The sequence below is a fragment of the Zeugodacus cucurbitae genome, chromosome X (assembly GCF_028554725.1).
Source record: "Zeugodacus cucurbitae isolate PBARC_wt_2022May chromosome X, idZeuCucr1.2, whole genome shotgun sequence".
Classification (NCBI taxonomy): domain Eukaryota; kingdom Metazoa; phylum Arthropoda; class Insecta; order Diptera; family Tephritidae; genus Zeugodacus; species Zeugodacus cucurbitae.
The window spans coordinates 31,823,113-31,835,646 of NC_071672.1; the positions used below are offsets into that span (position 1 = coordinate 31,823,113).

The 12,534-nt window shown below is 37.8% G+C and overlaps 1 protein-coding gene across 7 annotated transcripts in view; it reads left to right on the forward strand.

Moving 5' to 3' along the window:
• LOC105220274 (zwei Ig domain protein zig-8) overlaps window positions 1–12,534 on the forward strand; it is a 101,332-nt gene that overhangs the window by 85,914 nt on the left and 2,884 nt on the right. For 4 of the 7 annotated variants that reach the window (XM_054235642.1, XM_054235640.1, XM_054235641.1 and 1 more), the window contains exons 2-6: window positions 27–215; window positions 4,900–5,015; window positions 5,546–5,756; window positions 7,133–7,186; window positions 11,538–11,640. In XM_054235642.1, coding sequence (XP_054091617.1) covers window positions 110–215; window positions 4,900–5,015; window positions 5,546–5,756; window positions 7,133–7,186; window positions 11,538–11,640 — 590 coding nt within the window. In that variant the 5' untranslated portion in view covers window positions 27–109. The remainder of the gene's footprint in view (window positions 1–26; window positions 216–4,899; window positions 5,016–5,545; window positions 5,757–7,132; window positions 7,187–11,537; window positions 11,641–12,534) is intronic. The other 3 variants (XM_054235646.1, XM_054235643.1, XM_054235644.1) reach the window with 2 other exon arrangements.

Genomic DNA, 12,534 nt, shown 5'->3' on the forward strand with positions numbered 1-12,534 from the left:
GGCATATAATCTTTTTATTATTGCAGTTTTTAAAGGACATACCTGAAAATGCTGGACTGAATGTGGAGTTGGAGTCGCAAAAATATCAATAAACGCCGAAAACGACAGCATGCTAAGTGCAATAGTGAATAATATTCGTTTACAACCGTTTCTGTATCTGATTTTGCACTTTTATTTAAATCATATTCACTCCACGTCTCAGAGCAATTTGAATGGTGAGCATTTTACCACATTTTTACACGATCATATAAAAAATTTAAGTATTAGCTCACATATAAATACACCTCAAACTATTTGATTTTTTAATCTATACTAATATTATAAAGAGGAAAGGTTTGTTTTTTTGTTTGTTTGTCTCGAATAGGCTCCGAAACTACTGAACCGATTTGAAAAATTCTTTCACCGTTGGAAAGCTATACTATCCCTGAGTGACATAGGCTATATTTAGTTTAAAAAAAAAAAATAGGGTTCCTTACCAAAACTCCGATAATGTAAAAAAATACCAAAAACTTTCTTTACTCGCGAATGCTGCGAAAACGATTGAAGATATAACAAAGTGATGTACTACAATTTTGTAGAACTTATCATTATCTACAAAAAACGTCTATCTTTAATTATTATAGTTTTGTCACTATAAGCGATTTTATAAAAAAAAAATTGATTAAACTACCACTACTTGAAAAGGCTCTTTATTTGTACCTTATTATTAATCCTTATCGAAATAAATGATTTATTATTTAAGATCGCTTCAAAACCTTTATATAACTTTTTTGAATTATTAGATTCTAACTTGTTGTATGTAGAGTTGTAGGCGTTACTCGGGCACGGTGGTACGGGAGGGGGTTATAGATCACTCGCGCGGTCGATTCCCTACAGAATTAAAAATATTGTCGCTTGATAATAATATAATATAAAAATGAATTGCTGTTCGTTTGTGCCGAAAAAAACGAGAACGGCCAAACCGATCTGGCAAATTTTAGTCTTGGAATATTCGTGGAAGGCCATAAAAAGATTAGAAAGTGAGTAAATATGGATAAATTGCGATGAAGATAATAATAAGAGAATTTTATTCGAGTTGAGAAGAAAAATATAAAAAGAGAAAACAAAAAAATAATATTTTGAAGGTGTTAAAATATTTTTGTTATTGTTTAATTGTATAAGATTGTGTCGATAGCCCAAAACAATTTGTAACAAATAAGGAAAGGCTAAGTTCGGGTCCAACCGAACATTTTAAACTCTCGCAATTTATTGATGTACTTTTATTAAGATAACACAGAATTTGACCTATATATTGGGCATAAATTCCAATAGAAAATCATCGTATATAGTATATGAGGGCTGATGTAATTCCAGAACCAATTTCACTCATTTTCACCACCAAGGTTAACGGGTATAGTGGCAACTTGGCACCTGTTAGTAGGTAAACAAACGGCACATTCGGCCTTGAAATTACTCCTAAATTGCAAATGAACGAAACACCAGTCGGCAAAATCGCCAAAAATAGCGCTATAAGGAAGATTTTCCAAATATTCAAGAAGTCGCTGGAGGTACTGCACAGGACTTTAAAAGATCTTGATTGTCGATAAACGTTTTTGGTGGAGCCAGGATTCTGTTAGCAGGTGATTTACGCCAGACTCTTCCAATTATTCCTGGATCAACTGTTACTAACGGGCTAATCGCATGCCTAAAATCATTTAATTTGTGGCGACACATAAAGAATCGCCAATTAAAAACTAACATATGAGTGTTTTTGCAACAATATCAAATTGCGAATGTAGAAGCAGTTGGCAGTTGACACCTCGATGGATTAGTATTTCCAACAGATTTCTGTCACTTCATTGACTCGAAAGAGAAGTTTTCCTGGCATGAAACCTCAGTTTGATAACCATAAATGACTTATTGAATGACCTATATTGGTGGTAAACAAAAAGATATCGATGATCTTAATGCGACAATTTAGAATTTCGGTCTGAGGGAGTTGATACAGCTACAAACCAGGATGACGTTTTGACTATTTGATGACTATTTAAAATTGCCTGTACTATCACCACTCACTTTGCAATTAAAAGTAGTGTGAGTTGTCATCATGCTGCGTAACTTAAATCAACCTCGAGTAATCAATATCGTCGCCAAAGCCAAGATTGGACCAATATTAATTTAATGTATACCTTAGCCACAAAAACGTGTGGCCGGGTCTGCTATTATTAATTATTTAGTGTAATACCTGAACCCACAACATGTTCATATGTAGGACATGTGTATATGTATGTAGATTTAAGAAATTAATTAAATCTGCGGGAGTGCAATATCTTGTGGCTTTTTCTTTTCCTATTTGGCTCCATTCTTCTACTACGACTTTCTTTAACACCGATTTTGTTGTAATGTTTTTTTTTTTAATATTTATTTATTTGCTGAATCTGCTCTTTAAAGTCTAACAATAAGCTATAAAATCTTAAATCTAATTAAAACTAGACAAGCTCAACCAGGTGATTGAGTTGTTATGGTGAAACGTTGCTCTTTAGTATGAAGACATATCTCTTCTTTTTAGACGTGATTGAGTACAGGACTGTACTAAAGCATTAGCCAATGGGTTTGGGTGATCACGGAGTTTAGATATATATTTGAATCTGTTGTCCTCTACTTCTTTCCTTACCACTGCGCATGTACCATGGTGAGCACGTGATTGTTTTAAGCATTTTCGATAGGAACCTTTGTATTATGTATATCGATATTAGTTGCACAGGTCGTACCCCACAGTTGAATGCCATACATTAAAACAGTGGTCGGCACGAGAGGAATTGTGACTGTGTAGGTGAGCACGAAATAAAGGATACCCATTGAGAACTCTGTAACCATCCATTTTGAGAATGTTTACAATATTTTCATAAAACATGAATTTTTGAACTCATTTATTAATTTTAGTTATTTTATTATTTAAACAAATATATTAGATCACAAAAGCATTAACTTTTCAGTCTTTAAATAGCTTAAAACCATAAATATAATACATAACATAAAACGACATTCATAAAAGTAGGATATTGGATCATGTGCATTGAAATTGTGTCAAACATTGTGTAGGTTTAAAACAGTGTTGTCCAATGCAATAGTATGTAGCTTTCACTTGTGTGCGTAAAGCGTTGCTGCAAACTGTGTTGGCAGAAAAGTACACTGAATAAATAATGAGCAATTTTTTTTATAATGTTGATGAAAATGATTTAAGTTCAATTTGTACAAATGTTGATCAGTGCGTTTTCCATTACTATGTCCACATTTATCTCAGAATTATACTCCAGTGTTGTCCAATGCAATAGTATGTAGCTTTCACTTGTGTGCGTAAAGCGTTGCTGCAAACTGTGTTGGCAGAAAAGTACACTGAATAAATAATGAGCAATTTTTTTTATAATGTTAATGAAAATGATTTAAGTTCAATTTGTACAAATGTTGATCAGTGCAAATTTATTACAAATGAGGCAATGGGCTTCTCCCTCCATATTTTCAACAAAAAAAAATTTGTCTCCCATTCAATTTTAAACATTTTTATAAATTACGCAAGGGGGTATTTTCTGGCAGTGTAAAAAATTAAACTTGCGCATACATGCTAGCTCACAGAATTCTAAAACGTAACTGAAATACTTAGCTTCGCCATACGCTGCTGCCGAACCAAGCTATTCGTATATTATACGAGCAGTTTACTGGCTCTTTCTTTTTTTCTGAAGCTGGCAGAAGAGTATACGTGTGAGTATACGTGTTTGACGTCGCAGCAGCTAGCCTATGCCACGGGCATAGGAAAAATGCATTTTGGCCGACACTGGTTTAAAATCATAGTTTCAATACCACCACTTGGTGGATATTGCGGCGGTTGCATTTGTACATTGTTGCATTTTACAACATGGGCTCCCTTGTACAGTATTATTTTTAATATTACCAGATTTTGGAATATGGTCTGCGATATCAATAGGATTTGGTATCCCATATTCTTGACAATTGGTGAATTGTACCGGACCATTTTTTGTATGGTTCTTCAACGGTTACACTACGATGCAGCAAATATTTTAAATTGTATTTTGGATGCACTTCGTTCTTTTTAAATTGGTTAGAATTCGGAATCAATTCAATATTAAATATGGGTTGTGGTACTTTATTTCTGTTAAAGACGTTTACAACACAAATACGCTATGGGATTAATTTCGGGGTATCGAGCAGGTACAATTTGTGTAATTATAGAGTACTCAATTTTAGCATAGTAGGATTTATATATCTTTGCAATCATGAATCCCAAGTTCCTGCGCGCTGAAATGGACTTTTCCTTTCAAAATGGCTATATATTCTTGTAGTTTAACACTCCGTCCACCCTCGAGTTAAGCCGTTATTTTATGTTTTTGTGGTCCCATTCTTTGCCAGGCATTATCCATACAAAGCACTTGACGTCCGTTCCAAAGTTGTTAATTCTGGTTTGACCAGTGAAAAAAAACTAAAGATAACTGAAATTAACAACAAGTTTCAAAAATAAAAACACTTAACCTTACGCCAAAGGAAAAATCTTGATATTTCAGAGCAAATTCCATCGTTGACATAATATCGTAAACTTTAATGTTCAGTCTTCTGAAATAATGAAGCGAACGTCAACAGATGTACGTCAATGTTAACCACTCCCAGAGTCGTGTCATCAATAGTTTCCTAACCTTTGAAATTTTTATAAGTTATTTGTGTGAATATATAAATTAATTATTTACGGGATCTCGAAACCACTTGAAGACACAGCCGTTTACGAGGTGTTCAGTGACATCCACGCGTACAGAAGAATATTATATATAAAGATATATCACTTCCCCAAAGTTTTTTTCAAAAGAAGTAAATTCTCAATGTCATTAATATTTCGAATACATTTATTTCCAGATTTCATAGCTATGGAGCGTCCATATTTTGATGATATTAGCCCACGAAACGTATCGACGGTAGCTGACGAACCCGCCATATTAAAATGTCGTGTTAAGAACAAAGGCAACCGAACGGTATGTACATGACTTTTACGTTTAACAAATTAAATATAAATATTGTGTAATTAACAAACTTTTGAATAGTGCTTGAATATCCTTCCTCTAACCAGTCTCTCCAGCGTTTTCAATAAGAAAAAGGAAAGACTGATGGTCAGAAGTACTTGGCGTGCTTTTTCCGGCCTTGGGTTCAAATTATTTTTATTTATTATTATTATCCCAAACGATTACCCTCCTCCCGCCCAACCGACGCGTGGGGCGCAGTCCGCATACGAGCGGAATTTGCCGAGTCTAGAAAGGCAAGAGATTTTTAAGCGTCTGGTTCTCAAACTGCTCAGCTACAGAAACAAACATTTCAACAGCTGAGAATTTAAAATTTATAAAAACAATTTTTTAATTCATATCGTACTAGTAAGCAGGCTTTAATTCTATCACGCAATTATTGTTTTAGCTAAATTCGTATTAAACTTATGGAAAGATGTAACATTTCAATTCAAATGCCAGTGGGTGGTGATTAATTGGTAATAACTACAATTAATGATTTTAAGGTTTCATGGATGCGTAAACGAGATCTTCATATTCTAACAACCAACATTTATACGTATACTGGCGACCAGCGTTTTTCCGTCTTACATCCGCCAGGCAGTGATGATTGGGACTTAAAAATCGATTATGCTCAACAAAGAGATAGCGGAATTTACGAATGTCAAGTGAATACAGAGCCGAAAATCAATTTAGCTGTTTCGCTGGAAGTTAACGGTAAGCAGTTTTTGTTGCTTTTATACAATACTATTGCTTGTGTTGCAGCAATTATTATTTTACTTTGTACATATACATATCTGTCGCATTTTTAATTACTGCTATTTCTATGATACCTTAAATTTTGATGGATATGATAGATACTAGGTTAGGTTAAGTTAAAAAGGCTGATCTCTGCGATAGGTTGTCCTTGGTATTTTTGATGACGGCTTAGACTCTTCAGCTGACATTTGTCTCTCCACTGCTACTGGCGGATCCAGCCTGCAGTTTGGTAGAATCGCTTTAGCACTGTCGATTGTACTCTAGACTCCTTTGTGAGCTCTTCTTTGGATGGAGGTTGCAATTCTACCTTCTTAAGTAATTAGGCAGCACGAAATTCTATGCATACGTCGGCTCTGTTGGGTCTTCCACCTTAAACATGGGCTAGTCTTTGGCATAGGCATCACCAGCAACTTCATCTTTGACATTTCCTTTCCCCTTCTACTTTGAAGCCAAACGGCTTGGTTACGGCTGCCGCTCATGCTGTTGCCTTACTGGAACTCGGGGCAACTGCAGCTCCAATATTAATGCTTATCTTTGTCTTCAGACCAAGCTTATCTTTTGTCTTTACGGTGCTCTTAGAGCTCGTTAAAAACGCTGCTATTTTGACTGAACTACTCGTTCCTTCCGACTTTTTCGAAAGAGCCCCGGACTCCTCCGATTATTTATTTTTTATTTCGGTTTATAATTTGGACTCACGAGTGTTTGAGAAAGTAGGTCCACTTGCGCATAGACCCCCTCCTAAGTCAGGCTATCTTATAACGGAGACTGCTATATAAAGCCCCCAGGCAAGCTGATCATCGGCACGGATCGCCACCTTGATCATGCCCTTCTTTGTACTCCTACCATAATTAGGCAACACCTTTGAATGTTCTTCTATTGAGAAGCAACTAACACTCAACGATAGATCCGATAGCTAGTAACCTCCCGATTGTAACATGGGCGAACTGTTTCCAGCCCGTTTGCCCCAGTCGAGACTCTGTTATATCTATAGGCAGTCGGCATTCTCAGCGGAGAATTTTACCAACCAATGATTGATCCAATTTGTCTAACGGACGGTGTTGAAAATGTTGTTTCCCTTAACTTTATTATTTATATATCGTTCCGGTTGATTGTGATCGATTCACAATTTCGATGGTCAACGTGTTGTGGTACTTGGACATTTTTCGTTTAAGTCTTTCATTGAATTGGTACTGTTCCATAATACACTTATAACTAGAAGCTTTTTAGTTTTAATGAACCCGTTCACATGATAGTTATAAGGGATAGTTCTATAAATAAATAAATTATGTAATTTCATTAGTAATGCAATTGTTATTTTGCTCTTACATTTGCAGCGGAGGCCGATATTAGAGATAAGATAACTGAACCCCAATACTATGATGCAAAAGGTTAGAACTGATAAACTACTTAAAACTAATTCAAGTACTTTGTGTTCTAACTTGTTAATCAATGAATACATTTTATAAATGCATGCGTACCGGTAATGTGTTTCTAGTAAATTACATAAAATTTCGAGATTAACATAAGTTTATTTAATTTTAGGATTTCTACTTGATTTGCTTTACTCACATGCTTCATAATATCAAATACCATAATTTACATAACATAATTTTGCGAAGGCAGTATAATAGCTGCGAAACGTTGAATAATAATTTTCTCGGAGTTTTCATTTTACCTTAGACCATCAGACTGGTTAGGTTAGATTTGGTTGTATGGCTGTACACCAGAGAAAACCACACTTTGACTATGAAATACAGGCCGTTGTGCAGCCACACTCTACCTGATTAGATATTAAGACTCGACCAAGCGCCCTGAACCCACAACAAATTTTATACACTCGCAAAGGAGGGACATTCCAGAAGAAAGTAATGAGATGATTCCAGATTGTCCTCTTTTAAGCAGTACGTACAGTTGGCATACGCTGAGATTGAGTCCTATGAATAAGGGAGAAATAAGGGCGACTAACTCCTTAGGCCTCTTCTTCTGGCATTTCACGTATAGCGACTGCGTTAGTGCCAGTAACTGACCAGCGCTATTCCACCTCAGCTGTGTCCTAACCGTCCAGTAGTAGTAGTAAGCCACCATAGGATAGCGGTGCTCCTACTTATTTATATTCTACTGTTGGAGAGACTGGCGTACCTAACCTTGCTCGCTCAACGGCCTTACAATTTTAAGCTTTCTGCCCTCAGCCTCACTAGTCTAATCGAACTCAAGGCTAGTTCGCCGCTCTACTTCAATTCGGAGTACTATATTCGCCGCTACCTTTATAGCAGCCACTTTCTCTTAAAAAACGCTGCAGTAGTCGATAAGCCTGAAACAAAAATTGATAATAAGTTCCCGACAGTAAACTCCAACACCAACCGCCAACTTCGATGAAAAGGCATACCCAAGCCTGTCCTTTAATCCAGGCTTTATGCTCATTTACGGTTCATGGATGTGGACGACGTCGACTCCGTCTCGTTTCAGACCCTCTCATAGCTTCTGAATATGAATAAAATAGTTTATATACATATTTTTATACTCTCGCAACAACAGTTACTTCTTCTTCTTGACTGGCGTAGACACCGCTTACGCGGTTATAGCCGAGTCCAAAACAGCGCGCCACGCATCTCTCCTTCTGGCGGTTTGGCGCCAATTGGTTATTCCAAGCGAAGCCAGGTCCCTCTCCACCTGGTCCTTCCATCGGAGTGGAGGTCTCCCTCTTCCTCTGCTTCCACCAGCGGGTACTGCATCGAATACTTTCAGAGCTGGAGCACCTTCATCCATTCGAACAACATGTCCTAGCCAGCGTAGCCGCTGTTTTTTTATTCGCTGGACTATGTCTATGTCGTCGAATAACACATACAGCTCATCGTTCCATCGTCTGCGGTATTCGCCGTTGCCAATTCTTAAGGGACCATAAATCTTCCGCAAAACCTTTCTCTCGAAAACTCCTAGTGCCGTCTCATCGGATGTTGACATCGTCCACGCTTCTGCACCGTAAAGTAGGACGGGAATGATGAGAGACTTGTAGAGTTTGGTTTTTGTTCGTCGAGAGAGGACTTTACTTTTCAATTGCCTACTTAGTCCATAGTAGCACCTGTTGGCAAGAGTGATTCTGCGTTGGATTTCCAGGCTGACATTGTTATTGCTGTTAATGCTGGTTCCCAGGTAGACGAAATTATCTACAACTTCAAAGTTATGACTGTCAACAGTGACGTGGGAGCCAAGACGCGAATGCGCTGACTGTTTGTTTGACGACAGGAGATATTTCGTCTTGTCCTCGTTCACCACCAGACCCATACGCTTCGCTTCCTTATCCAGTCTGGAGAAAGCAGAACTAACGGCGCGGGTGTTGTTTCCAATGATATCGATATCATCGGCGTACGCCAGTAGCTGTACACTCTTATAGAAGATTGTACCTTCTCTATTTAGCTCTGCAGCTCGTATTATTTTCTCCAGCATCAGGTTAAAGAAATCAACGTTAGCTTACACAGCCGTATTAGTTTTGCGGGGATACCAAATTCAGACATCGCGGCATAAAGGCAGCTCCTTTTCGTGCTGTCGAAAGCAGCTTTAAAGTCGACAAAGAGATGGTGTGTGTCGATCCTATTTTCACGGGTCTTCTCCAAAATTTGGCGCATGGTGAATATCTGGTCCGTTGTTGATTTTCCAGGTCTAAAGCCACAATGATAAGGTCCAATCAGTTTGTTGACGGTGGGTGGGAAAATCAACAACTGACCAGATATTCACCATGCGCCAAATCTTGGAGAAGACCCGTGAAAAAAGGATCGACACACACCATCTATTTGTCGACTTTAAAGCTGCTTTCGACAGCACGAAAAGGAGCTGCCTTTATGCCGCGATGTCTGAATTTGGTATCCCCGCAAAACTAATACGGCTGTGTAAGTTGACGTTGAGCAACACCAAAAGCTCCGTCAGGATCGGGAAGGACCTCTCCGAGCCGTTCGATACCAAACGAGGTTTCAGACAAGGTGACTCGCTATCGTGCGACTTCTTTAACTTGATGCTGGAGAAAATTATAAGAGCTGCAGAGCTAAATAGAGAAGGTACAATCTTCTACAAGAGTGTACAGCTCCTGGCGTACGCCGATGATATTGATATCATCGGAAACAACACCCGCGCCGTTAGTTCTGCTTTTTCCCGCCTGGATAAGGAAGCGAAGCGAATGGGTCTGGTGGTGAACGAGGACAAGACGAAATATCTCCTGTCATCAAACAAACAGTCAGCGCATTCGCGTCTTGGCTCCCACGTCACTGTTGACAGTCATAAGTTTGAAGTTGTAGATAATTTCGTATACCTAGGAACCAACATTAACACCGATAATAATGTCAGCCTTGAAATCCAACGCAGAATCACTCTTGCCAACAGGTGCTACTATGGACTGAGTAGGCAATTGAAAAGTAAAGTCCTCTCTCGACGAACAAAAACTAAACTCTACAAGTCCCTCATCATTCCCGTCCTACTTTATGGTGCAGAAGCGTGGACGGTGTCAACATCCGATGAGACGGCACTAGGAGTTTTCGAGAGAAAGGTTTTGCGGAAGATTTACGGTCCCTTAAACATTGGCAACGGCGAATACCGCAGAAGATGGAATGATGAGCTGTATGTGTTGTTCGACGACATAGACATAGTCCAGCGAATAAAAAGACAGCGGCTACGCTGGCTGGGTCATGTTGTTCGAATGGATGAAAGTGCCCCAGCTCTGAAAGTTTTCGATGCAGTACCCGCTGGTGGAAGCCGAGGAAGAGGGAGACCTCCACTCCGGTGGAAGGACCAGGTGGAGAAGGACCTGTCTTCACTTGGTATTACCAATTGGCGCCAAACCGCCAAAAGGAGAGATGCGTGGCGCACTGTTGTGGACTCGGCTATAACCGCGTAAGCGGTTTCTACGCCAGTTAAGAAGAAGAAGAAGATGTGTATGCAAAAATACTATGTTTATAGTGTGGCAGCCCGATTCTAAAAATCGCCGAAATCGGACCATAGGTTTTTAAGGCCCCATATATCGAACACGGTTTCCAACTTTCAATGGACTTTATGCACTATATATAACGAATATGTGGGCCAAATTTTGTATTATTAATATAAATAAAGTTAAATAAATAAATTGCGAGAGTATAAAATGTTCGGTTACACCCGAACTTAACCCTTCCTTACTTGTTGTTTTTTTTTTGTAACTGCATCCGGTAATTTATAATAATATTTCGATATGGGAGGCTAACGGAGAATACCCTTTTTACTTTTGATTCAATCTCCCTGAAAATAGTTTGGTTCAACACCCAGACGAGTGTTGTGCAATGTACTAGATATAAAAGGTGTTTAAACACACTAAAAGTTGTTTATTTACAACGAATAAGGAAAGTATTTTTTTCTTTCAAAGCAAGACCTCTACAGACTGCTCTTTTAGAGCGCTGCCAATGATTTATCGGCATACCTTGCAACCCGTTGTGCGAAACGTGAATCCAGGGGGTTCTGTGGGGTGGTAAGCAGGACATTTGGCTATCTACTCGGAGGCCGCTGCACTAAATGCCAGAAGAACCGGAATAGCCTATTATTGTTTATTAATAATTTAATATGTATGCTAAAATTTAGTGAAATGCACAGAACATCTCTCACTTATGTATTGTTTTGAAATCTTGTTTTCATATTATTTACACTTTTTAAACACATAATAACGATCTAAAAATATCATGGATTAGGTAAAATTTGACAAATGTTTATCTTTTATTTATTTTTTAGCGGCACGTGCGAAAATTCTCGGTTCTACAGAGATTCATGTAAAGCGGGATAGTACAATCGCATTAGCTTGTTCCGTAAATATTCATGCATCTTCTGTGGCTTGGTAAGTAGGCATATAACAAATTTTGACGAAAAATTTGGCATACCACCACGTGGTGGCAAATATTGTACAAGTAATGAATATCACTTTTTTAGGTGATTTCGGTTCAAAAACGTTCCGCACAAAAATGGATTTCTAAACAAAGTCAGAATAAAAGACATTGTTGCTGTGTTATTATATTGAATCAGAATTTTCTGAAGAAAAATTAGTTTGGGGTGGGTGGGGCACTTCCCTTAGGTCCATTAAAAGGCGTTTGGAATAATAGGAAGATTATTAGTTAAATAAATATCTATTATTATGAAGAAAAACGTGTAAAGAGTACACAACTTTTTTTGTTTTCTCAGCTGATAAAAAAGTAATTTCGTTTTGCGCGGAAACTTTTTTGCAATTTCGCAAAAAAAAAAATAAAGGGGTTCATACTTTTTTATTCTCTATTCGACTATGGTATGCCGTTTTTCGTATTTGCAAAAATTGTAAAAAGTTATATGCCTATTGGTAATACATATGACTTTAGAAATTTTACAAGTATGTATGCAAATATAGCGACCTTTTCTAATAAGAATATTAATAAGTTTCAAAAATTTAGTTGCCACACCCAAACCATGCGTGCTAAGCCGTTTTTTGAGCAAAAATTAAAAATAGGTATATTCATTTGAAGCTTTTGAGATTTTAATATAGGTTGATTTAACCATAACTGCCTGTATGTCTGTCCGTGTATAACCGATAAGCTAAGTAAGAATTTATATATCTAGAGGAGATTCAGAAAACCAGCCAGAAACTTCTCCACTAATTACTACGTCCTCCGACCACCATACACCAATGTGATTATGACGACGCGATATGTTGAATTCCGGATGTCCGTCAGTCCGTGAAAGTGATAGCTTGAGATATATTGAA